Source organism: Homarus americanus, unplaced genomic scaffold (assembly GCF_018991925.1).
Source record: "Homarus americanus isolate GMGI-L3 unplaced genomic scaffold, GMGI_Hamer_2.0 scaffold51859, whole genome shotgun sequence".
Lineage (NCBI taxonomy): Eukaryota > Metazoa > Arthropoda > Malacostraca > Decapoda > Nephropidae > Homarus > Homarus americanus.
Genome location: NW_024711292.1, coordinates 2,883,963 through 2,909,956, shown reverse-complemented (window position 1 = coordinate 2,909,956; position 25,994 = coordinate 2,883,963). Strand labels below are relative to the sequence as shown.

Sequence of the window (25,994 nt, the reverse complement as noted above, 5' to 3'; positions counted from 1 at the left end):
TGCTACTTTATCCTGAGCTTGCATTTTGAATTTATACAATAGCAAGTAATAAAACCTCCTCCTATTTCGAAATATCTGGTATTTCAAACCCATTTAATTCAAAGTAATTATTGGTCAATCGAATTTAACAGATTTTCAGCATTAGTGACCATGGTCTTCCCCCAATTAGTCCATAATCCTGAAGGTTTACTGGAAATGTCGATAACAATCAGTCATATGATTTTTCCCAAAACAAACAATAATACAGGAACTCGTCTACTCACCTTACAACAAAAGAATGTGCTGCATTGCCACTAAGTAAGATCAGACCCCAAGCAGCTGCACCCAATGCTAATGTAAGAGGTAACGTTCCTAAGAACAACAATATTGGGAGGACTGGCAAATCCTCTCCATTATTACTCATAATTACCATATCATCAATTATCTCCAGATTCCTGAAAGAAACAAGAAAGCAACCATTAATAATGCTAAACTTGAAGGGCTTTTGAGAGGAAGAAATATCTCAACACAGATCTATGATACCCTGTATGTATTAGCCTCTGTCTCATATAGAGACAGAAGTATTATATAAATATGGGGTAAAAACATATATTCATTATACAGTATACATTCTATCACCCAGAGTAATGACCATCTAAGGTAGAATAAGCAATTGTTTATATCACACCATCTTGACTTGACAGCCCATTAACTTTCACACTCAACCCTCTTGTGTGTGTCAGCTGTTTCGTTAATGTCCTTTGGAAGTGATGCTACCCCCCAACCACCAGTTCATAGCGTGACACAACACCCTAAAGACGTGTCCCGAGAAAAGCTAAATGCAAGTTTAATATAACCACCATGCATAGACGCTGGCTAATTGGCCGTCTCAACACTCACTAGTCACCATAGCAATTCTCCCCCCCACACACACATTTTGCTCCTTCCCGCTCCCCCAGCTCAACCTCCTAACTCGTGTGCAAAGAAATGTTTATTCCCTTTATGCGTTTGACCTTTATGATAATTACTTCTTTACTTCTTCTCTAAACAATATGTATGAAGGATTGTGTGTGCATGTAACTGAGCAAAATAAAAAATGAAGAAAGTTACACATATTACCCAAAATTATGAGTTGAAAATAACCATAACATCTCACAGCTCGGTAATGTTAGTCTAACACAAGAGCATCTCAGGTAGCTTATGGTTCACCGGAAATGACCCGCAGAAATGAATGAAATTTTACCCTTAAAAATACTATGAACCTATAGTTTGACCACTTGCTTTTTGCATAAAAATTTTATCATAAAAGCTCAAATCGTACTCAAGTATATATGGTACACTATACACATCATCCACTTTATCTCGCACCGTACAAGGCCATCCATGCCATTACACGTAAGTCAGGTCTAGGGAACCTTAAAAAATCTTCTCTGCGACTCTGAAAGCTTCTAGAGTTTAGAACCTTACCTTTATCTATTGACACTTTAAATAAAAAAAAAAACTTAATTTACGGATAGTACATCATAAGTATAATATTACTTGAACTAATTTATTATGATCTTAAATAAGCCAATTTGTGTTAGAGTAATATGCTGGCTGTTGTTTTGAACAGTTGTGCCTCCCTGGTGATATGGAATTTTGAATAATGGATTACGTCTGATTAATGACATCGCTGTGGCTCAATTAATCCGGTACCCAATTTTTTATTTATTTTTTACATGACAGAACTATGTATTACTAATTTTAAGGGAATGAACTGCGAATAGTTGAAACCGCGAACTGTAAAACCGGCAAGGGTCTACTGTATGTACATTATGCGTGTTCAATGATTACCAACAAAAGGGTCACTTTTGGCTTATGGATAGTTTCCAGGAATGGAACCCATCTGTAACCTGGGGAGTGTCTGTATACCAGTATAACAAATTCAGTCTGTACAGAGGTTTTATTGATTGAAATTGCAGTACAGTACTGGAATCTGAGAAGCTGTTTGGTATAATGTATAATGAATTTTGGGACAGAGAGGTAATACTGTATAATATCTGGCTGGATCTTTTAAATTATCTGGTATCTGGCCAGATTGTAAAATACACTATCTAGCACATCCCTACTTCTGAACCTCTTACTTCATGTGAGTGAGTGTCATCCCTATACCACAACAAATACAACACAGAGGTGAAGGACATGCAAACACTTATTAAATTTGTGAGGGGAAAAATATAAATCTATTTTGTTTTACTAAACTGTGAAATTAGAATAATTGTTTTAAAAAACAATGCCCACTCTAGAGTATATATATATAAATTAATGAAAATAAATTCAGGTAAACTAATCCTTACTTTAGTACAAGGCTGCCGATTTTAACAAAAGGAACAACAGCCAAAGGTGTGAGGCTAAGCATGGATGAAAAGAATGATGGACAGTATCCATCCTTCTCAATCATCTGAAAAAAAAGGAAAGAAAATAATGGTTAAATGGATGTACTGTACTGTCCTGTATATTCAACAAGATGCATACTACCGTATATCACGGCCTATAAGACGAAATTTGAACATTAAAAAAATCTGCCCAAAGTTAGGGGGTCGTCTAAACCACCAAGTTTAAAATTCTTACCTCTTAAATATTGTGGTTTAGTGTGTCAAGAGTGGTGATGAAAACATCGTAAGCCACTCACAAGGTCTTACCACTAATTATTTTATACTGAAACTTACGTTTGGCAAGCTGGATTCAAATTAAGATTACCGGTATATTAAAATAATAAAAATGTATTATAAACCTGTCTAACATACCGTAAAAGAGATTTATACCCCTATAATAAACACAGCTATCATCACACACCCCTCCCCACGCCCCCCCCCCCATTTGCCAGTGAGGAGCCGTGGAGGTGGTCAGTAATGCATACCGGTATCGGTATATTTACTCATAATAATATTTATCTCCTATAAATAATTGATTTAAATTTTATTTTTTTCCAAAGAATATTCAGTAAATGAGTGCATTAATTCTTGAAACTATCGACGGTTAATTACAGACGCTCAAGTGACGTCACTAGTGTTTACACTACACCAGCTGGTAATATTTGATGCCATTACTTGAAGTGAATTGGCCTTATTTTAAGTAACTAACTATAAATAAATACAAAAATTAAAAAAAAAGATCAAAACTGAGAAATAATATACTGTATGTATGTTGTGTTGTCAAAGTAAGAGGAACAATTGTGTAAGTACGTAATATTTTTTCACTCAAATCCTAATGAAACACTACTGGAGAACATTCCTTTGTCGCAAAACAGTTTATAAATTAAAGAAAATAATTACAGTGTGTTTAATATATTACAGTATATTATAAATAAATAAATAAAACAAATAATTCGGTAAATCTATTTAAAGTAAATGGAAAATAAGCAAACATGTTATTTACCAAGACCCTTCCGTCTGGCTCAGGGTGAGATGTAGGGGAGATAAAGAAGGCTATTTATAGCCCATCAGAAGTGACCAGTACCCTAATGCACCATAAATAATTCATTGAACATTCATTTTTTGTACATAGTATATTCAGTATATATATATATATATATATATATATATATATATATATATATATATATATATATATATATATATATATATATATATATATATATATATATATATATATATATATATATATATATATATATATATATATATATATATATATATATATTTGTGTAATAAATGTATGTAGTAAGTACATACTGGTAACCTTTTTCATTCAAATCCTAATGAAACACCACAATTAGAATACGGTGGTTGCTGTTGAACCACATGTTGTATAAATAGTCACACCACCGAGACGAGGGAACACTCCCAACACGCTTCAGTGACGTCACTAGTGTTTACACTACACCAGCGGGTATAATTTGATGACATTACTTGAAGTGAATTGGCCTTATTTTAAAAAATCAAGGATGGTTGGTAAAGGACTACTGAGTCAGTGGGTAAGTGTCACATTTGGGGTACTGGTCTTATACAGCAAATAGAGCTCAAAAGCTACTTTTTAAATGGAAATTTGGGGGGGGCGTCTTATGCACCCCGCCGCCTTATAGGCCGTGATATCACGGTAATTACATTAAAATCAAGATATATTCTGCATACAAAATTAACCATAAAAAACACATCTTTATGATAAGGATCACAAATAAATTACAGTACATTAAAATTTCTATGCACAAAAATAATCAAATTCCCCAACTCCTAAAAATACCTTCATGCTCTATGAGTAATAAAGTCCACAAAGTATCACTGACACATAAAACAGTAGGAGACCATTTGTTAGTGAGGAGGCAGCATCCCTGATGTTTATACTGTAAGTGAAAATTGTAGCTACACATATACAGGGGGTCTACGGTTTAAGAACAGGTTCTGCTCCCGAGGCCGTCCTTAAGTTGGAAATGTACGTAAGTCGGAACACCTACCCTTTGTGCACTATATCATTGCCCAAGTCCTTTTATACATCTTGAATCACTTAATTTAAGAGAAAGGAAGATATTGAATGACAAAATACAGTAAATAAAAGTAAAAATTAAAGTTTAACACTTATATTGAAACCTGGGAATGGCTTGCATGAAGAGATGGGCATTTATGGGAGTGACAAAGGCTTTATTGGGTTGGTTGAACTGAAACTTTCTTCTTTTTGTCATAAATCTCTCAGTAGCAGCATAGATATTCAGTAATACCTCTATGAATATTGGTGAATCTTGCTGTTTAAATTTAAACAATCCTTCTTCAATAAGCCTGAAACCTTCTGCCATTTCTTTTGTAATGAATCCGTTTGTTTCTGAAGTTTCAGCTTCCTCTACATCCTCTGACAAAATTTGCTTCTCCAGTTTAATCAGGTCCTCATTGCTTAATTCTTCAGCATGAGACTCAAGCAACTGTGTGATATCCTCCTCATGAATATCAAGCTGGAGTTGGTTCCTAAGGTCTACCACTGTCTTTATCACTTCCCAACATCATTTTCAGAGCCCCTGAAATCGTGGACAAACTGTGGGCAATGTTTTTTTCAAAACACCATTTGCCCTCACCATGAACTGGCTATACCAACACCTACTAGCAACAAAATCTTCCCCATCACTTTCACCACCATGTTTAGCCTTCAAGTCAGCATGCAAGTTTCTCGCTTTTTCCTGAATCAAGGCTAGACTCAAGAGGCAAATCCTGTTGATTTTGATCTTCCACCCATATCACAAACAATCTTTCCATTTCAATTAACAATCCACTTCTTTGTTTTGTTATCACAGTTGAAGGCACTGGTTTTTCAAAATTGTTCCGACCGTTGAACGACTGAAACCCAAAGCCTTACTAATCACTGAGGGTGTTTTGCCTTTTTCAGAATGTTTAATTGCATTAACTTTCACTTCCTTTGTAATTATTTTCCTTTTCTTGGATGTACTACTATCACTTGCATCAGGTTTGTATTTGGGAGCCATGATAAGGGCCATAAAAGAGTTAATAAGCTAAAAAAAAAGTTTGCACTTGATCACACAGGTTACTGAGGTGAGGGTAAGGAAATATTGACACTCCCTCAAGGCGGGTGCCTGGGTGACGCATCACTCCCCACGCACCGCTCCGCATCCCCTCTACGCCGCGGTAACTACTTCTTGTACGTAAATACTAAGACCCATTGTCCGAATGTCGGATTTTTAAGATGATTGACCTTATGGAATCTACTAATGCTTCAGTCAAACAGTTTAATACATCTTACCCGAAGCTGCTTGGCAAGGGTGAGGAGGAGGTGAATTACACAGTAGGTGGGAACCTGGGACCCATACAGCCACACAAGACGCCGGAAAACTCCAATAAAGCTGCCCTGGATACTGAAAAATATTGAAAATCAAGACAACTGCAGGACAAACATTAAGCTTTTAGAATATCAGTTCTTTAAATAAAATTGTTTTACAATCTACACACAGTAGACAATAAGACACATCATCACTAGGAGACACTTGTGTCCTAAACAAAAGGCTCTAGGATCCCCCTAATAGGAGAACATATATTACTAGTACTGTAAGTCCTCGTTTAACGTTGCCCCCGATAACGTCGCTATTCTTTAGATACCCATGATTTGGATAACGTCCCGCCGATTCAGTATAACATCGTCACGGGCTACTTTGTACGGCGCATCACCCTCTCCCACCTTGGCGCACTATGCTCTCACCCACGGAGTGTCACGGCGTCCCTAAACATCACCAAACTTTGTTAAGCTACCACAGCATTCGTGCGTGTTTAAGTACAGAATTTCTGCTCTTATTACTGTACTCTAACCATTCGAAATGGCTTCCAAGCGCCCATCAAGTGCTACTGATGCTAGTGTTGTGAAGAAGCTACGTAAGACCATTAGCCTTGCTACGAAAATGGAGGTTTTAAACTGGGAGGAGTCACCCGCCGGGTCTCAGTGACTAGCCACCCTCCTCCTCCGCTCCAGTACCCACCACACACACTCGCTCCACCACCTCTGTCCATCAGTCAGTACAATACAAAATGATTTAGTTTATTTATATATACAGTGGTCCCTCAATTAACGAACAGTCCAATTAACGAAATTTCGGTTAACGAATTAGCTCCCATAAGGATTTTCAATTCCATTAACGAACAAAACTTCGATTAACAAAAGCCTTATGAGAAACACTCTTTGTTGTGCGCATCAGCTGATCGGCTAGTCTGCCAATACAGTAATTGATTCTATGTTTACATTCGTTTCCAGTGGAGGAAATATCAAGAAAGATGTGCTCTTGAATATTTTTGCATTTTTATATTAAAATTATTGGTCATTCTAATTTAGTTAACATATTGATAATATATACTGTACAGGGAACAGTTTTTATGTGACAATCAGCTGATCGAATCACCCACCAACGCTTCTCAGTTTATCTTTGTTTACAGTGGAGTGAACATCCAGTTTGTTGGTCTCTTGAATATTTTTGCATTTTTACATTAAAATTATTGGTCATTCTGAAATTTAGTTCACATATTGATAATATACAGTGCATAAATTATTATGAAACATGAAGAAGGCTGTTTGATATGTAAACAAAGCTGCCAGGAATACGACGTACACACCTCAAAGTACAGTAAGTTAAAATATAGTATTCCATGGTTTTTTATTTATTATTATACAGCATACTGTACTGTACAGCACAGTACTGTATTTAGTTTATATTTAATGTTTTGTTAATTCTATTACCGGTATACAATACTGTACTTTGTACGTACTTTTTCTGTGAGTTGGAACCAATTACCCAATATCCCATTGAAATAATAGATTCAGTTAACGAAATACGTATTTGGTTAACGAATGATTCTGTGGAACCAATTGTGTTCGTTAATCGAGGGATCACTGTATATATTTTCTATAAAAATGCCATTGAATATCTGTATATGTAATGTATTTTGTGGGGCAAAGGGAGGCTGGGGAACGTAATTCCCATATTTTATCTATTTCTTATGGGGAAAATTGATTCCGTTAACGTTGTTTCCGTTAACATCGCGGTTTTCAGGAACGGAACCACGACGTTAAGCGAGGACTTACTGTACAAGAGCAGTCCGCCAGAGGGTGGTAAGGCAGAAAAATCTACAATGTCATCAGGAATTATGGAATCACCCATAATGAGAAACAGGTTTCCTTATCTGGCTGAGCCTATGTTAAATGCAGTGGCTCATAGATAAACTAGCTACAATATACAAGTATAATAACCATGGCATCATATTTTAATTATACCCATTCACTTGCAACTCCTCCTGTCTCATTAATCATAAACTGTAATAAAAGTATGAACCAAGTTTATCAATACAACACAATATTGCTAAAAAAACTTACAGTATGGAGTAAGTACATTCAGGATTCAGAATAAACTGGATACTCGCAGAGGAATTATCATCAAGAGGTGGAATACTGAGCTCAGCAATGTAGGATATACCTGGACCACTGAAACAAATAATACGTGATAAAAATTAATGCAAGATTACTTCAAAATGGATTACCCACTTATAAATTACTTGAAAGAAAGCACAACTCCATTACTGTTCTTTCAGACATTTAGGTTTTAAAAAATTCTATGCAATTTAAAATAGTAAGCAAAAGACAATAAACAGCTTTAAATTTTCTGAATTAGCAATGATTTTTTTAGGGTGGTGTGAGGGGTAGCATTATGTTAACAGGAAACCTTTTAAAATCACTACCTATTTTTGCTGCACTATACCCTGGCTTTATTTCTTTTTCCATAAAAAGAAGGAAATTGTTTAATAGTTTGTTCTTACCTATAGGTAAATAGGTAGGATGATACCAAGCTCCCCATCAACATGTGAGGCCATCCCAGATCATGAACTCCAATCCTAACTGGGGGCTACAACCATTCACAATGAATGCTTCAGGCCCCATATACAGTATACTGTACAGTCCTGTATGTGGTTTATTTACAATATGAAAAAAGATGGACTATTATACAATGTGAGCATATATAAATTTATATGGTTTTAATTTACAAAATCAAAACTTACCTACTCTCCAGGGAAGACTCTTTCTGAACCCATGGTGTGTACATCTTTGCCACTGGTACATTTTCTGTTGCACATGTAGAGCGAGGTCGCACAATAATCTTAAATGACTGCCACATATCTTGTAAACCTTTTAGAGTTACATTGTAAGACAGAGCTTTCTGAGGCGTGGTATCCACAATCAAAGTCTGCATAAATGACCGAAAAAAAGCTGGCACATCAATGGCTCTTTGCCGTCCATTCTTACTGTGGATATCTATGGCAACTTGCACCTGTAATTATAGATACATACAGAATAAACTACCTACAGTATAACCTAATATACTGTAATAGATTATTTAGTCTGTTTAATTGTATAAATAAAAATGCACTACATCTTAAAATTAGGATATTACCCATTAAGACTTCACAACATTCACATGGTATTGGACTACTTTCATACCCCTACATTAGTCTGGCTGGGTCTAACCTTACAGTCTACCTCACTGTTACAAGCAGATTATAAAAGAAATCACATATCAAATATAGAGGTTGACCTCATGGATAATAGAGGGCATGAAGGCCTGAGAGTGAAGATGACACAGCAGGATCTGGCACACAAAGCCAAAGGTATCATATATCTATGATGGATTTTATGACACCCATTCAGTTCCGGTTCACGAAACTACTGTCCAGTTTGGTCAGAACCTATGGAAAATGGGTCCCATTGAATAAGAATTCCCCTAACAAGCATGTTTTCTGGAACACATATTGCTTGTTAAATGGAACCTTCCTGTACTGATCAAAATACACTGAGTCACAGATTCAAATTTACTAATGACACTAAGAGTTACAGGAAAGTGGTAAGTCATGAAGACACTGCATCCTTGCAAAATGATCTGTAGGAACTTTTTAAACGGTTGAATGAGTGGAAAATTGTTTTTTATTATATCAAAATATAAGACCCTGCATGTACTGCACAATAACCCAAAACACAACTACATGTATACCCAGATAACTGACACATATGTGGACTGTGAAAAGTCAACGGATAGTGAATCAACGGTTTTCTAAGCAATTAATACCATAAGAATATAAATTGGGGGGGGGGGGTTTAAGGATCAGCCACCCACCAAAAACTCCCATCCACCCTTGATACATCTCTGTCGTTCAGACTGTCAAGCAAGAAAAAAACACACATATAAAGCAAGCATAATAAGCATTAAATAGGGAATACAGCAAGTCTTCGTTTAACATTGCCGCTGTTAACGTTGTTTCGTTATAAGTCGCTGAGTGCAACAAAGATAAGTCATACTCGAAGTTCCATGATTGAAAAGATGGAAAAGATGCTGGCTGTGTGGATGGAAGACCAGAATCAACGCAATGCCACTGTGAGCCTTATAGTTATCCAGCATAAAGCAAAATCCTTATTTGACGACTTAAAGGCAGAAGAGGGTGAAGGATCAAAGGAAGAGAACTTTAGGGCCAGCCGAGGATGGTTTCAACGTTTTAAGCACCGTTATAACTTCCATAATATTAAGATGACTGATGAAGCTGCGAATTCAGATACGGTTGCTGCCAAGATATTCCCGCCTGAATTCAAAAACATTATCGAGGATGGAGGCTACTTAGCAAAGAAAGTGTTTAATATGGATGAAACTGGTCTCTTTTGGAAGAGGATGCCAGATAGAACCTATATCTCAAAGGAAGAGAAAAGAGCGCCAGGTTTGACGCTGCTGCTTGGCTCGAACGCTGCTGGCGACTTTAAGCTGAAGCCTATGCTGATTTCTCGCACTGCCCTAAAAGGCTACTCCAAGAAACACCTTCCTGTCATTTAAAAGGCAAATAAGAAGGCATGGATAACCAACGCCATATTTAGCCAGTGGTTAACCATATACTCCGTCCCTGCAATGAAGGAATACTGTGCCAAGGAGAACCTAGATGTCAAAATTCTTCTTGTCGTTGACAGTGATCCAGCTCAGCCTCCCAATATCGACGACTTACATGAAAATGTTCGAGTTGTCTTCCTGTCTCCCAACATGACAGCACTGATGCAGCCTATGGACCAAGGCATTCAAGACGTATTATTTACGGCGTACCATGGATCAACTGCTAACCGCTACTGATGGAGAAAATAAACCTACGATCCAAGAATATTAGCGGGGCTTCAACATTCTTCATGCAATAGACAACATTGGCAAGGCATGAAAAGAAGAGTCAGAAAGTTGCCTGAATGGTGTGGGGCGTAATTGTGGCCTGAGTGCATCAACAGTTTTATGGGATTCATGGACTTAGTCCCAGCAGTGAATAGGGATATCCTCAGATTGACTAGACAGGCAGGCTTTCATAAGCTGGAATCAGAGAATATTGAGCAAGTCCTGGCATCCCATACAGAAAAGCTAACTAATGAGGATTTGCAACACCTCACAAAACACAGACCCGTTGAAGACGATGACGAGGAAGAAATAACACAACGAACGTTAACTACCAAGAGGATGGCAGAAGCGTTCAACATGATTCAGCAAGGAATTAAAATCTTTATTGATGACGACCCAAACAGAGAACGTAACTCAAAGATTCAACGCAACATTGATGACAGTCTTGCTGGTTACAGTGAAACCTACAAGAAGAAGAGGAGCACTAAGCAGTCAATGCTGGGTTCTTTTTTTTGTCGCAGAGAGGCAGCAGCAGCAGCTGCATCTTCACAACAGCCTGCAAGCAAGGAGAAGCAAACAGCAGCAAAGGAACCCGCCAGAGCGGGAGGAGGAGGCACCTGCCAAGTCTCAGTGACTCGCCATCCTCCTCCGCTCCCCTACCCACAACACACTCCGGCCATCAGTGAGTACAATACATAATGATTTAGTTCTATACAGTGGTCCCTCGGTTAACGAGCACAATCCGTTCTAGAAGGTTGCTCGTTAACCGAAACCATTGTTTCAATGGGCTTTTGGGTAATTGGTTCCAGCTCACCGAAAATTGCCTAAATTCAACAAAAAAGGTAGAAAAGTACACTTACTTTGAGGTGTGTATGTAGAAGGCTCCTGGATGATGATGATGGGAATTAGAATGGGGGTGGAAAAGGGAGAAGAGAAGGCATTGGGGTGGAAGAGAAGTCACCTCATGGCGCCATTTCACCCATGAAATTTTAGTTCTCTTGGTGCAATTCAAGATTATTTTCTTTAAATGAACACTGCACTGCATTATATATTGTCAATATGTAAAATAAATTTCAAAATGACCAAAAATTTGCTTGCAAAAACAGAAAAAAGGCATTTAGTTGAAGAGTCTCAAGCAAGATGTTACCTCCACTGAAAAGATACAAAGACTGACGCCTGTATGGTGTGTTGAGAGGCTGGATGGCACGCATAAAACTAGTTTCATTACCTTCAATTATGTTCAATAATTGTTAAAATGAGTAAAAAATTTAATATTAAACTTTTAAAATTATTGAATAGTATAAACTTCTTGATATTTGCTAAAATGGTAAGGAATTTAAGCCCTAGAACAGATTACTGTACAGTGACCCCTCGTTTAACGAACGCCTCGGTTAACGAACTGCCTTCCATAAGGATCTTCAATTCGGTTAACGAATTTCTTACGAACCGACCTCAACATGTTTTCGCTTGCACTGGCCGGGCAACCAGCTTTAGTATCAGTCCGCCAATACATTAATCGGTTCTAGGGCTTAAATTCCTTACTATTTTAGTAAATATCAAGAAGTTTATACTAGTCAATAATTTAAAAGTTTAATATTCAATTTTTTAGTCATTTTAACAATTATTGAACATAATTGAAGGTAAAGTGACTAGTTTAATGCGCGGCATCCAGCCTCTTAACACAGCAAACAGGAGTTAGTCTCTCTGTTTTCACTGGAGGTGTTTCAAAATTATTTTCAAAGTTTTGATAAATAACCAATTAAGTTTTCGGTTAACGAACGACCTTCTGGAACGGATTGAGTTCGTTAACCGAGGGGTCACTGTATTGGCGGACTAATACTACAGCTGGTGGACCGCCAAATGCAAGCGAAATCATGTTCAGGTTGGCTCGTAAGAAACTTGTTAATCGAGGGATTGCTCGTTAACCGAAGTTAAGAATCTTATGGAAGGCAACTCGTTAACCGAGGGACCACTGTATACAGTACAGTATAGTCTCGGTTTAAGTGGTCAATTGAACCCGTGGAGGTCCGCGTAAAACGAGAAATGCGTAAACGAAATAACAGAACATATGGGATTAACTGAAATAGAGACTGGGCCGACCCCCAAACTACCCTTTTACCGACACTGTACGTACGTTGTAGTAAAAATAACATCTTAATTTTATGATGGTATGCACACACAATTAATATTTAAGAGAAATATCAATAATATTAGGTGTTTTAACACTTACGTTAGTAGAAGAGATGGCTGGGCACACGGGGATGGGGGGTTGGTTCCGAGGTAGAGGGCAGATTATTGGCCCTCACCTGTATCACCTGTATCACTATCCACCACAGAGGCTTGCAGGGCCCCTTTGTCAAACCCCTCAAAGTCCATATCCTCACTCTCACTATCACTGACTTCGGCTGGCTGTGGTGGGTGGCGGGTGAAGAACGCGGGAATGTTTTGTTGACTGGGCGACCTAGTGCGCACCATGCCCGCGCCGCTTCCCGCGTAAATGATGGAATGTACCGCATAACTAATAATTGCCGGTCTGGCCAGGTGCCGCGTAAAGGAAATCCACGTAAATCGAGACTATACTGTATATATAAACTAATTTCTATATAAATACCATTGAATTTCTGTATATGTAATGTATTTCATGGGGCAAAGGGAGGCTCGGGAACGTAACTCCCGTATTTTATCTATTTCTTATGGGGAAAATTTATTCCGTTAATGTCGCGGTTTCCAGGAACGGAACCACGACGTTGAGCGAGGACTTACTGTACTTTTTGTAAAAAAATTTTTTTTTTTTAACTATTAACTTACAATACATACATTAATGTGCATTTTATTATATTTCATCAGTTTGCCTTTATCGGCAACATCAAATCATTCTTATTTTATATATACAGTACTGTATATATATTTTTGTTTACATTTTCACTTGCCTTGAGGGCTGACTGTGAAAGGCATGAAGTGATATGAAATCATTAAAAAAGCCACATTAATAAAGGATATTCAGTACTTGTGAATACTAGTAAATTTGTGCAAGGTACAGTGTAATATTTACCAAATTTATATTCTTTCTGGGGATGAGGCACATTAAAACATCTGCTCATGGTGAGGTTAAAAGGGGGTTAAACAATTGCTACAACAAATTTATTTTCACTTGAGGGGAAGGGCGTAGAGTTCCTAATTTTTCTCTGTTTTACCTGTTTTTATGGACTCCCTTTTTCACAGATTTTTCACCATATTCAAAGTATAATGATTAATTTTCAGGTCTTGAGCAGTCATTTTCAAATTCCAAAACTTTTCAAGGTCTTTTTATGACTACAGTGACCCCTCCGTTAACGAACTCAATCCGTTCCAGAAGGTCGTTCGTTAACCGAAAAGTTCGTTAACCAAAACCATTGTTTCAATGGGTTTTTGGGTAATTGGTTCCAGCTCACCAAAAATTTCCTAAATTCAACAAAAATGGTAGAAAAGTTCACTTACTTTGAGGTGTGTATGTAGAAGGCTCCTGGATGATGATGATGATGATGGGATTTAGAATGGGGGTGGAAGAGAAGTCACCCCATGGTGCCATTTCATCCATAAAATTTTAGCTCTCTTGGTGTATTTCAAGATTATTTTCTTTAAATCAACACTGCACTGCATTATATATTGTCAATATGTAAAATATATTTCAAAATGACCAATAATTTGCATGGAAACACAGAAAAAAAGCATTTAGTTGAAGAGAGTCTCAAGCAAGATGTTACCTCCAGTGAAAACAGAGAGAGACTAACTCCTGTTTGGTGTGTTAAGAGGCTGGATGCCGCACATTAAACTAGTCATTTACCTTCAATTATGTTCAATAATTGTTAAAATGACTAAAAAATTGAATATTAAACTTTTAAAATTATTGAATAGCATAAACTTCTTGATATTTACTAAAATAGTAAGGAATTTAAGCCCTAGAACCGGTTAATGTATTGGCGGACTGATACTAAAGCTGGTTGCCCGGTCAGTGCAAGCGAAAACATGAGGTCGGTTCGTAAGAACTTCGTTAACCGAATTTTTTTTTCGTTAACCGAATTGAAGATCCTTATGGAAGGCAGTTCGTTAATCGAAATTACGTTAAACGAGGGGTCACTGTACAGGCATTCTCTATGACGGACAAAAGGATTCATCAGGCAGTCCCTCCATACCCCAGACCCCTAATAATTCATTGGAAGAGACCCTTTAAATAAAATGAACTAACCTTCTCATCTGTTGTAGGAATGTGGACAATGATGTGTGTGTGACCAGCTGCTCCAAGGGTCCCCATGTCTAGTTCCACAGTCTTCAATTTACCCTTCAACTTCTTGGTTTTACTGGATAAGTTTTCACCTGTCAAGCTATAGAGAGAATGTTTACTACAGGTAAAGTAAGTTTCACAGACAATAGAGATACAACACACAGTAGACTTACCCATTTATTAATACAAAGGAGGTGGTGTGATCAGCACTGCACTCAAACACCTTCACTTCCCCAGCTGTAAATTAAGTACCCATTAACAGCTGTGGAAACTGAGGGTGTCCCATGGAATAAGAGATGAGTGCTGTGTCCACTTAGCCAAAGCATCTATTATTATTATTAGTAATATTAACAATTAGTGATTGATCCCGAAATCCTATCTCCTAGCATGACCCACCAGTAGCCAGGCAGCTCTCATTATTATCTTTAACTTGTTTACAGGTCCAAGTCATTGGACCACACTTACTGTATATGGCAGCAGTGCTAATTTGTTATGTTTCAAATAGGTGTGTTACAGTCCACTAATAGTGCACATGTTGAGTCACACTGAAGAACATATACAATTTTATTTGTTAACAAACAAAATGCAAAAAATTTAATTATTCTATCTACCAAGAATATTAAAAATAGAAGAGGTATGAATGGACACCCTGTACATAACAAGCAGGTTGGAGCCCAAGCTGTGCAGATTATGTGGAACATTTACTTGTCCCAAGCAAGTGCCCCTCAAAAAATTTGCTTGCACAGTTTTTTATGGGAAATATTTAATAAACAATTAAACATTCAAATTTATTGTGTTTATTAGCTCACAGATCACCTGTGTCCGTCTAAATCAGTGGTTCCAAACCTTTTTTGGCTGCGACCCTAAATTTCCCAACAATGCAGTGTCGTGACCCTCAGGCATATAATATATTATATAGCTTGAATGTTAAGCAAAATTTTTTTTTGACTTTGTGATAAGTACTATATTTTTTTTAATTGTCTGAGGGCCCCTCACGACCCTACTGAGGACACCCCGCAACCCTGATTTGGGTCGCGACCTGAGGTTGGGAACTGCTGGTCTAAATGCACCCAGTCAAAGTTCCTTGCTTCTTATTCATGTTGAAGTTTTCACTTCAGTTTGCAACACAATTCTGGTTACACAGCAATCAGTGGGAGCTCTTACCGTATATCACGGCCTATAAGGCGGCGGGGTGCATAAGACGCCCCCCCCAAATTTCCATTTAAAAAGTAGCTTTTGAGCTCTATTTGCTGTATAAGACCAGTACCCCAAATGTGACACTTACCCACTGACTCAGTAGTCCTTTACCAACCATCCTTGATTTTTTAAAATAAGGCCAATTCACTTCAAGTAATGTCATCAAATTATACCCGCTGGTGTAGTGTAAACACTAGTGACGTCACTGAAGCGTGGTGGGAGTGTTCCCTCGTCTCGGTGGTGTGACTATTTATACAACATGTGGTTCAACAGCAACCACCGTATTCTAATTGTGGTGTTTCATTAGGATTTGAGTGAAAAAGGTTACCAGTATGTACTTACTACATACATTTATTACACAAATATATATATATATATATATATATATATATATATATATATATATATATATATATATATATATATATATATATATATATATATATATATATATATATATATATATATATATATATATATATATATATATATATATATATATATATATATATATATATATATATACTGAATATACTATGTACAAAAAATGAATGTTCAATGAATTATTTATGGTGCATTAGGGTACTGGTCACTTCAAATGGGCTATAAATAGCTTGTTATCTCCCCTCCATCTCACCCTGAGCCAGACGGAAGGGTCTTGGTAAATAACATGTTTGCTTATTTTCCATTTACTTTAAATAGATTTACCGAATTATTTGTTTTATTTATTTATTTATAATATACTGTAATATATTAAACACACTGTAATTATTTTCTTTAATTTATAAACTGTTTTGCGACAAAGGAATGTTCTCCAGTAGTGTTTCATTAGGATTTGAGTGAAAAAATATTACGTACTTACACAATTGTTCCTCTTACTTTGACAACACAACATACATACAGTATATTATTTCTCAGTTTTGATCTTTTTTTTTAATTTTTGTATTTATTTATAGTTAGTTACTTAAAATAAGGCCAATTCACTTCAAGTAATGGCATCAAATATTACCAGCTGGTGTAGTGTAAACACTAGTGACGTCACTTGAGCGTCTGTAATTAACCGTCGATAGTTTCAAGAATTAATGCACTTTTCCTTTCTTGTCTCCTCACTGGCAAATGGGGGGGGCGTGGGGAGGGGTGTGTGATGATAGCTGTGTTTATTACAGGGGTATAAATCTCTTTTACGGTATGTTAGACAGGTTTATAATACATTTTTATTATTTTAATATACCGGTAATCTTAATTTGAATCCAGCTTGCCAAACGTAAGTTTCAGTATAAAATAATTAGTGGTAAGACCTTGTGAGTGGCTTACGATGTTTTCATCACCACTCTTGACACACTAAACCACAATATTTAAGAGGTAAGAATTTTAAACTTGGTGGTTTAGACGACCCCCTAACTTTGGGCAGATTTTTTTAATGTTCAAATTTCGTCTTATAGGCCGTGATATACGGTATACAAATTTTCAAGTCAGTTCATTGGGAATATAAACCAATTAAAATAGGAGGGACAAGCTATGATGTCACAATATGGCATCAGGTCAAGCACACACACTTCGCTGGTTGATGAACCTCACTGGTTAAACATGTACGATGAGGTGGGGCCGAGCTGCCCCTTACACATTCCTGTCTGGGTATTTTCCTTTCAAAATATTAACTTATCTGCCCGGCAAGTGCTGGGCACAAGGACATGAAAAATCACTTGTCTGGCCCCTTGTCTGGGTAAGCCCAGGCTGCTGGGCTCTGCTAATCTGCTCAGCCTATTAGAGCCTCAATTTTTATTCATTTGTCCCATAATCCTTATCCTGAAGTCTATGCCATGGAAGCAAAACACCACATGGCAAGATATCAGACTCTGGGGAAAAAGTCTTAAAATATTTGGAGTTGTAAGAGCAAACCATAAAAATAAGTGAAGTACTGTAATGGGATAAAAAAAAATAAGGGTGAGAAAAATGAACCACTTACATGGATGCATTACCTTGGAATTCAATTTGAAGTTAACCAACAGTAATAATAATCACTGATGGTTGAGGGGTAAATTAGACTTAATGGGAAAATTTTAAACCACCCAGCTGTCTCCAGTAAACAGCCAGGACAGTTATCCAGCTTTTATATCCTCTGAAGGATTCAAACATGTCCCAAGATTAGGTATGAAGGAGTACAGGAATGCACCTAAATGAGGCAAGTTTCATGCATTTGCAACTCAGCCAAAGGCGGGCTTCAATGTTTACTTACCAGAAAGGGGACTTTCAATACATAGTGCTTCAGAAAAACCCTAAGGGAACCTAAAATTTCTCTCATTGACCCTGAATCAGATTCATACAATTTGGAAAATCAAAGGGAAGTCGAGCATTGTGGATAATAAGCACAACCCAAAGATATAGACACCTAACCCCTTCACAATGGGGATGCCACTAAGTCTATCCAACCTATTACAGTACTTTAATAAAAATGAAAAACTATAAATCTCGCTTCTTACCACTTTCGTATCTCTTTCTGTACAATGTTGGCATTACAAGCCATGACCCAGATTTTACTATCCAGATTTGTAGCAACAATGGTTGCCTGATGATACAGCTGATGACCAGGGTTTATAGGGATCATTAGATAGGTTCTATGTGGTGTTGCTTTAGCTACATGAGTATGTTGGCGTTTTGGCAATTCCTTCCATTCTGCCTCTTTGTCAAACTCAATAGTAGTCGGGTAAAAAGCACTCTTGTAGCGTTTTCCTGTGATCCTCTGAAAAGATATATTCAGTTATGTAATCTATAATTTAGATTATTAGAAAGGAAAAATTATTGCATTTGGGATCAACAAAATGGAAGGGATAAGAAATGGTTAAATGCATGGGGTGTCTAAAAGGGCACACAATGTGTAAATTGTAGTGGTGGAAGAGCTAAAGTGAACGGAGTTAATTCACCCAAAACATTTGTACCCAAACATGCCAATTTACATAATGAACAAAGTGAGTAAGAAGAATCCATAAAGTGTATTCTAGCTGTGAGTAAAACCCTTAGAATGGCCTTATTTCATTCAACATAACTTGTGAAATAAGGTTTTCATGCCTGGGACTGTAATCACCTTGACAGATAGAAAGCATAAAAAATGTACTGTACTATAACACAATATGACTCAAAAAGAGAAAAAAAAAGTATACAAACCTTTGAAAGATGATAGTCAAAGACATCAACTATGAGCTTCCTGTTGGTCGTTAGCATTAACGTACGTGGATCAATACAATCAAACAGAGCTCGTACAACTGCCAACACCAGCTGCCGGCACCAGACAATGGCTTGATGGTCAGCGGTTACCCAACAAGATGGAACCTGCAAATCCACATTCACTATTCAATTGTTAATTACTGGAAACAAAGTGCTATACAGGTAATTAATTTAAAAAAAAAAAAAAAAAAAATACCCTGTATTGAGACTGAAATTCAGGTGCAATTTCACATCACATATTGAATTCCAAGAAGACAGCCGAGAAGAGAATAAAGGGTAATGTTGTTACTGAATGCTGTATACACAATAATTATATTGGGCATGTCAGGAACACTTGTCACTGAGCCCTGACACTTTGTGGTTGGGGTCAACCTGTTTCAGATCACAAGCGATGACTTGGTAATGCTGTTGACTTCATGAGTCAGCCTGTCATGTCATATATAATTGACCAGTCCCAGTAAATTGCTTCAGTTGTGGAAGATATCATACTGTAAACTTATGGATTTACTTTAATGGAAGGCATCAGATCATAGAGTAAGAAACAAGTTAATTCTGTATAAAAATTACAAAACTAACCCATAAGATGTGATTTGCTTTTCTAAAAAGAAGAAAAAAGGTACTACTTAGTCTTTAAACTGCTATCCACATCTAGAGACAATGCATGCTTCACTACTATCCATGTTAACACACCAGACAGGCATTAGTCTCTCTCTGTTTTCAGTGGAGGTAACATCTTGCGTGAGACTCTCTTCAACTAAACGCTTTTTTTCTGTGTTTCCAAGCAAATTATTGGTCATTTTGAAATTTATTTTACATATTGACAATATATAATGCAGTGCAGTGTTGATTTTAAGAAAATAATCTTGAATTACACCAAGAGAACTAAAATTTTATGGGTGAAATGGTGCCATGGGGAGACTTCTCTTCCACCCCAATGCCTTCTCTTCTCCCTTCTCCTCCACCCCCATTCTAATTCCCATCATCATCATCATCATCATCCAGGAGCCTTCTACATACACACCTCAAAGTAAGTGTACTTTTCTACCTTTTTTGTTGAATTTAGGCAATTTTCGGTGAGCTGGAACCAATTACCCAAAAACCCATTGAAACAATGGTTTCGGTTAACAAGTTTTTCGGTTAACGAGCAACCTGCTGGAACGGATTGTGCTCGTTAACCGAGGGACCACTGTATAAAGAAAATGTCATTGCATACTTATCTAAAAAAAATAAGTAAATAAATAAATAGTCTATTTATAATTAAGAATTCCCTAAAAGTGAGTGAAATGGGTAAAAGCACTGTCATGAATGCATCTTTATTGGGACTATTTTATAACGTCCTCTAGTAGAGCTGTTTCTTTTAGTGGTCCATTTTCTGGGAATGTAATTAGAGAACTAAAAGAGGTACTGTATACCTGTAATGCACAGTAGAGACATATAGCATATTTAAAGTAGTGAGAGAATGAAGACAGGAGTCTATGAAAACTTACAGGAAGGAACCAAAATAAATGTTCATAAGTCATTCCAAGAAGGTGGAATTCTTGATCACTCGGCAAGAAGTATTGATTCTTGAGTTAGTGACAAAGCTAATAAGGAGAGAATGGTCATTTATGGATGCATCTAAAGACAATGAGAAAATAACCATAAGAAGAAAGAACAGGTTACTGTAACTGGGTAAAGGAATCCTCAGAAATGTTAAAGGATTATAACAACTAGAAATTTGGCAGCATGGGACATACTGCTGTATAAAAAAAATATCAAGACATTGATCTCTTGAGAAAGAATAAAAAAAAACTTACATCTGATGTTGTAGTTGCAATATCAGCAAGAGGTGTATGAGTGTGTGATGTTGGTACTTGTACATCATTCCTACCACCTCCAATAGATACAAGCACAACATCCTTTAAGTCAAAGGGGCGTTCCATGGTCCAATATGTGTTAACCTGAAAAAGATGAGTAAAAATTCTATTATAAATAATGATAACATCAAGAAAATTACAAGTTCCTGCCTTAGGAATGGAACTGTATATAAGGTACATTTGAGTAACAGGAAACCAAAATGCTTAAGACCAAGAAACTTTTGGGAAGTAGATAATGTCAGAAATTTGATATACGGTACCCAGGTAAAGTATACTCTACACTACATATGCTGTATATCTAACAGAATTAAGATATTTTTAATTTGACAGTGTGTGGCCAACAGTTGGTCACTGGATGTGCACATGAATGCTAATATTGTATACAGTAGGGTCGCAGAATACGCATATCCTTAGCATGCGACCCCGCTTATACACGTCTGACTCCCTGAACCACCCTTATGCTTGAGTCTCACTTTCGTGCAAGCCAAGGCACCCAGCATCTCTCACTATCTCAACATGTTCATCACTTGTTCATATTCATTTTAGAAAAAAATATAAATCAAATAATTACAATACAGTAGAACCTCGATAAATAGGGGGCAGACCCCATTTCGAAAAATGCGAGTCCCAAAACAGGGAATATATGGGGTGGAGGGAGTTGGATATAACACTGCTAATCTGAACTGTTTAAAGAAAATCAGTTGTTATGTTATTACTGCATTACAACAATTAAGGTCTTTAAGTGTATAACAAGGTTATTAAAACAATAAAACAATAAACAAATGTGAAACACAAATCTCTGGGTTGAAAATCGGACATCAAAGTCTGGTTGTCAACAACTGTTGTCACTGAGATGACTGTTATTTAGTGTAAAGTGTTATATGTAAGTAACCACAGAATTTGTCTTATGAATAAAGAGAAAAGTGTATACTGTACAGTACTATTAAGATAAAAATAAGAACAAATAAGTGTAGGAGTATATTGTATGTGGAAGACAAATGTTTATCTGGGAGCAGCTGGCAGAGGGGTGGGTGGCTCCCTCCTCCTCTCTCCCACAAGATTCCTTTAACACTTCTATATGCAATTCCACCAACAATTCTCATATAATTTAGGATCATTTGGTGCCATGTTGATAAAATATTATCCTAAAAGAATCAAATTTCCTGAAAAAAGAATCCCACACTGAAGATAAGTCATTTCATACTGATTTGTTTACAAAGAGCAAACAGCTGATTGGCTGTGTATTTATCACCACTTAAAAAATACTATTGTAGTGTATTTATCACCACAGAGTAAAATATTATGCATCTGCAAATCCCCTGGTTTATTCATTAATAGTAGCCAAACTGAGATATCATATAAAACTCAAAGGTAGTAAATAACGTTTTAAAGAAGGTATCTTCATATCAAATACTATTCGGTACAGTGTGTTATAGTGACCCCTGTTGTAAGCTGGTCGACTGAAAGCTCACACGAATGCATTTTGAGTAAATAACCTTCTGATACAGCTTACCCTTTTATTTTCAAGTCATATTACAAATTACATAGAGTATTGTATTTTTTCTCTATTACTGAAGATGTTTTATTAATTTTGATGAACCATAAGAGGCCAATCATATGAGAATATAATACTACTGAATCAATAAATAAATAAACCTGACGAATGTGGCAACACCTGATCAGCCCCAGCCTGCTTACATACTCAAGTGTCTTAGTTCTCAGTAGGACTATAGCAAATCTGATTAGACAACTGTACAGTATTCAGTAAGTGTTGTTTATTTCATAATATATTTTTTATTTAATCTTCCCCATTTCTTACCGGTACTTTTTTTTTTTTTAGTATTTCTGGTGACCAGAGCATCTCAGTCCAAAAAAAGCAAATTCCGGTGTATTGGAGTCCGATTTATCAAGGTTTTATTGTACTCTGATGTGGCCCAGAAAAAATAAATATATATAATATAATACTATAAATTAAGAAATATGAAGAGCATGGGCACATATGTGTAGAAAGTGAACATTTGTACTGACACAGTTAGCTGTAACTGTGTCGCCGATTCAGCACCAGCCGCACTCTCCCTCCTCCTATATGATGTCACAGCATACACACAGCACCTGCGGCAGTAGCCACACGTCTTTGAGTCAGCTGATTGACTGCCCGGCTGAACTGTGTCACATCACCCAGAGGATGGTTTGAGTGTTTGTTTGTACATTAAATGTTTTTGCATGGTACTGTCGGTTTAATATTTGTCAACATCACTCTCAGTATTGTTAAGATCAATGGTGACACACCAAATGAGGTCACTGACATACAGTAAACCAACATTTGTGAGTATGGGTGTCATAGAGGAACGGGTTATTTGGAAGACCACACCAAGCCTGTCAGTCAGGTGATGGGCTTGTTGTGTCTACATCATACCCACATGCCCTTGTCATATCCAGCATTTGTAGTTATCATAATACAGTAATTGCCCATAAAAGTGGAAGCAAAATGGGTAGGGCTCTGTAAAGGGCCAAAAGCACATTATCTTGTGAGATGGAGATACCAGGTAAGGATTTCTCACTTCTACGCAAACACATGCACACACCCTTGTTTTTTCTTTCAAATTTCAAAACAACTTTGTAATGACTTAATGCAAATGAAATTATATTCCCTAATTCATCAGCAATGTTGTAGAGAAGCACTTTAAAAGAAAAGCAAGGATTACAGTATACAGTAAATTTACTACTGTATAAATTAAAATTGTACACTTGGAGACTGAGGAATCGAGGGTTTACTCTTCTATATTAATTAGCATGTTAAAGAAACATTTAGGTAGGTTAAGTATCAAAATTAAAGTTAGTTTCATTGTTACCATATTAACAGTGGCTTCATAACACAGCTTGAAGAGGGCCTTACTTTCTCATAGAATTGCTCAAGGTGTTGGTCCAAAATCACCAACGGGCGGGTGTGTGGTGTAGCCTTGGTAATGATGAGTGGGCAACCGTAGATACTGTTATGCTTCTATTTGTATACACTGCTCTTGCTACCAAACCTCCCTCAAGAATGAAAAAAAGTTACAAGAATGAAAAACCTGTACATCTATAAGTACTCTGTTTATGCTTTAAGGTGAGTAAGAAAAACATTACTGTATTTCATTATCTCAATGACTGCTTAATAAGCCTATTGACACTGTTAAGCTGAAAGTGTTTAGTGGTAGTGTGGGTGAAAGTCAAGCATGGAGGAGTGAAATTACTTGGAAAAAATATGGCTATAATGATGTACATTTATAACATAAGCAAACTAGGCATGGCAACTGAGTTTTACATCATAAATAGGAGAATTTTATACACAGCAGAAGAGAAAATTACAGATGAATTAAAATTAACTCAAATACAACAGCGAAGTCTGGGTCTGAAATATAATTAAATGAACAAATATGGAAAAGGCTAAAGGTCCATCTACAATATCTGTCAAGTAATGCTATTGGTTTAGTGAAAAAAATATGGATGATACCAAATGAAAGAAAACAATAATATATGTGCAACATAAATACATTGAACCTATTCAAAGATGGGCCACTACACTGAAGGATGGTCAGTCAAAAGACTGCATCTGAGATATCTTATTTGGTGTAGGAAAGTTAAAGAACTCTTGCAGCATTACTTTATTCCAAATTTAAGGATTCTTATATTAGCTAAAAACTGATAAAGGGTGTGTTTAACCGATATACAAGAAATAAATGTTGGAACAGGATTAACGACTTAAAAGACTATACACAAATACAAAGACCAAAACTTACCATAGAATGACCAACAAGGATTAAAGACTCGGGTGTAACTGGAGCATCACCATACAACCTGAGGATGCGGTTCACAGCAATGGAAACAAATTCTGTCTGTTTCTCCAATGCTGGTCCATAAAATGCCCCTAATTCTTCATTGATGTCAACAGTAAAGAAATCAAAGTGAAAGTCCGTTTCATCATCAAGAGCTTTGTGAATGCCACAGATGCTAAAGATCGCACTGAAATATGAAAAAAAAAATTACTTTACTGAAAAAAATCTCATAGATCTTTACTTTCTTACCTTAACAACTTTCTTTACTTGAACCAAGAAGAATCATTTTAAAATAATAACGCTCTAAGATGTTTGATCTTTTACATTTAATGCATGAATCCCACATACAAAATACTTGGTATATTTACAGTTTCCATTTTCATTATGTCCTGCAAAATGATATCACCTCAAGTGTACTTGGCTAAATGTGAACATTAGATATGAACATCAAAGAACAAAACCTATGAAACATTACAGAACAAAATTCACAAGACCTCCAAATTGATAAGTTAAATGATGAGCCCAGTTTAAGTTTCATAATAACAACAACATATACCAAAAGAGAAAAACAATCAGTGAAACTCCAGGTGCATGAAAAGTGTAAAATGGTCACAATGAAAATTGATTGTCTGACAACAAAAATTTTGCAAACATTGTAAGTACAGTATAATATAATGACAATACACTGTAATGGAGATTGAGTTCAAATTAGTGGCGTAAAGTTCATGCCCTAATATAAAAAACTTAAATGTTTTGATGATTATTATTATGTAGCCTACATTCCCCTATTTATCTAATATATATACAGTATACCGGGGTACTGTATAACGCAGTGTCTGTTTATTTGTTTGTGTGGTTGTTCACTATGCACAGGTACAGTGGAATGAAATTTTCAGGGCTGTGGAGTCGGAGTCGGTAAAATTGTCCAGACTCCGACTCCGACTGAAGCTATTCTGTTCCTAAGAACAAATATATGAACTCAGGCATATTCATTGCAG

General features: G+C 36.6%; 1 protein-coding gene across 1 annotated transcript in view; it reads right to left on the bottom strand.

The window, feature by feature from the left end:
- LOC121864652 (GPI inositol-deacylase-like) overlaps positions 1-25,994 on the bottom strand; it is a 42,788-nt gene that overhangs the window by 10,107 nt on the left and 6,687 nt on the right. Inside the window, 13 exon segments of the mRNA XM_042363818.1 lie at positions 264-434; positions 2,316-2,419; positions 5,722-5,833; positions 7,834-7,941; positions 8,514-8,782; positions 14,871-15,006; positions 18,584-18,843; positions 19,266-19,430; positions 21,122-21,265; positions 24,078-24,158; positions 24,161-24,217; positions 24,961-25,160; positions 25,163-25,183. Coding sequence (XP_042219752.1) covers positions 264-434; positions 2,316-2,419; positions 5,722-5,833; positions 7,834-7,941; positions 8,514-8,782; positions 14,871-15,006; positions 18,584-18,843; positions 19,266-19,430; positions 21,122-21,265; positions 24,078-24,158; positions 24,161-24,217; positions 24,961-25,160; positions 25,163-25,183 — 1,828 coding nt within the window.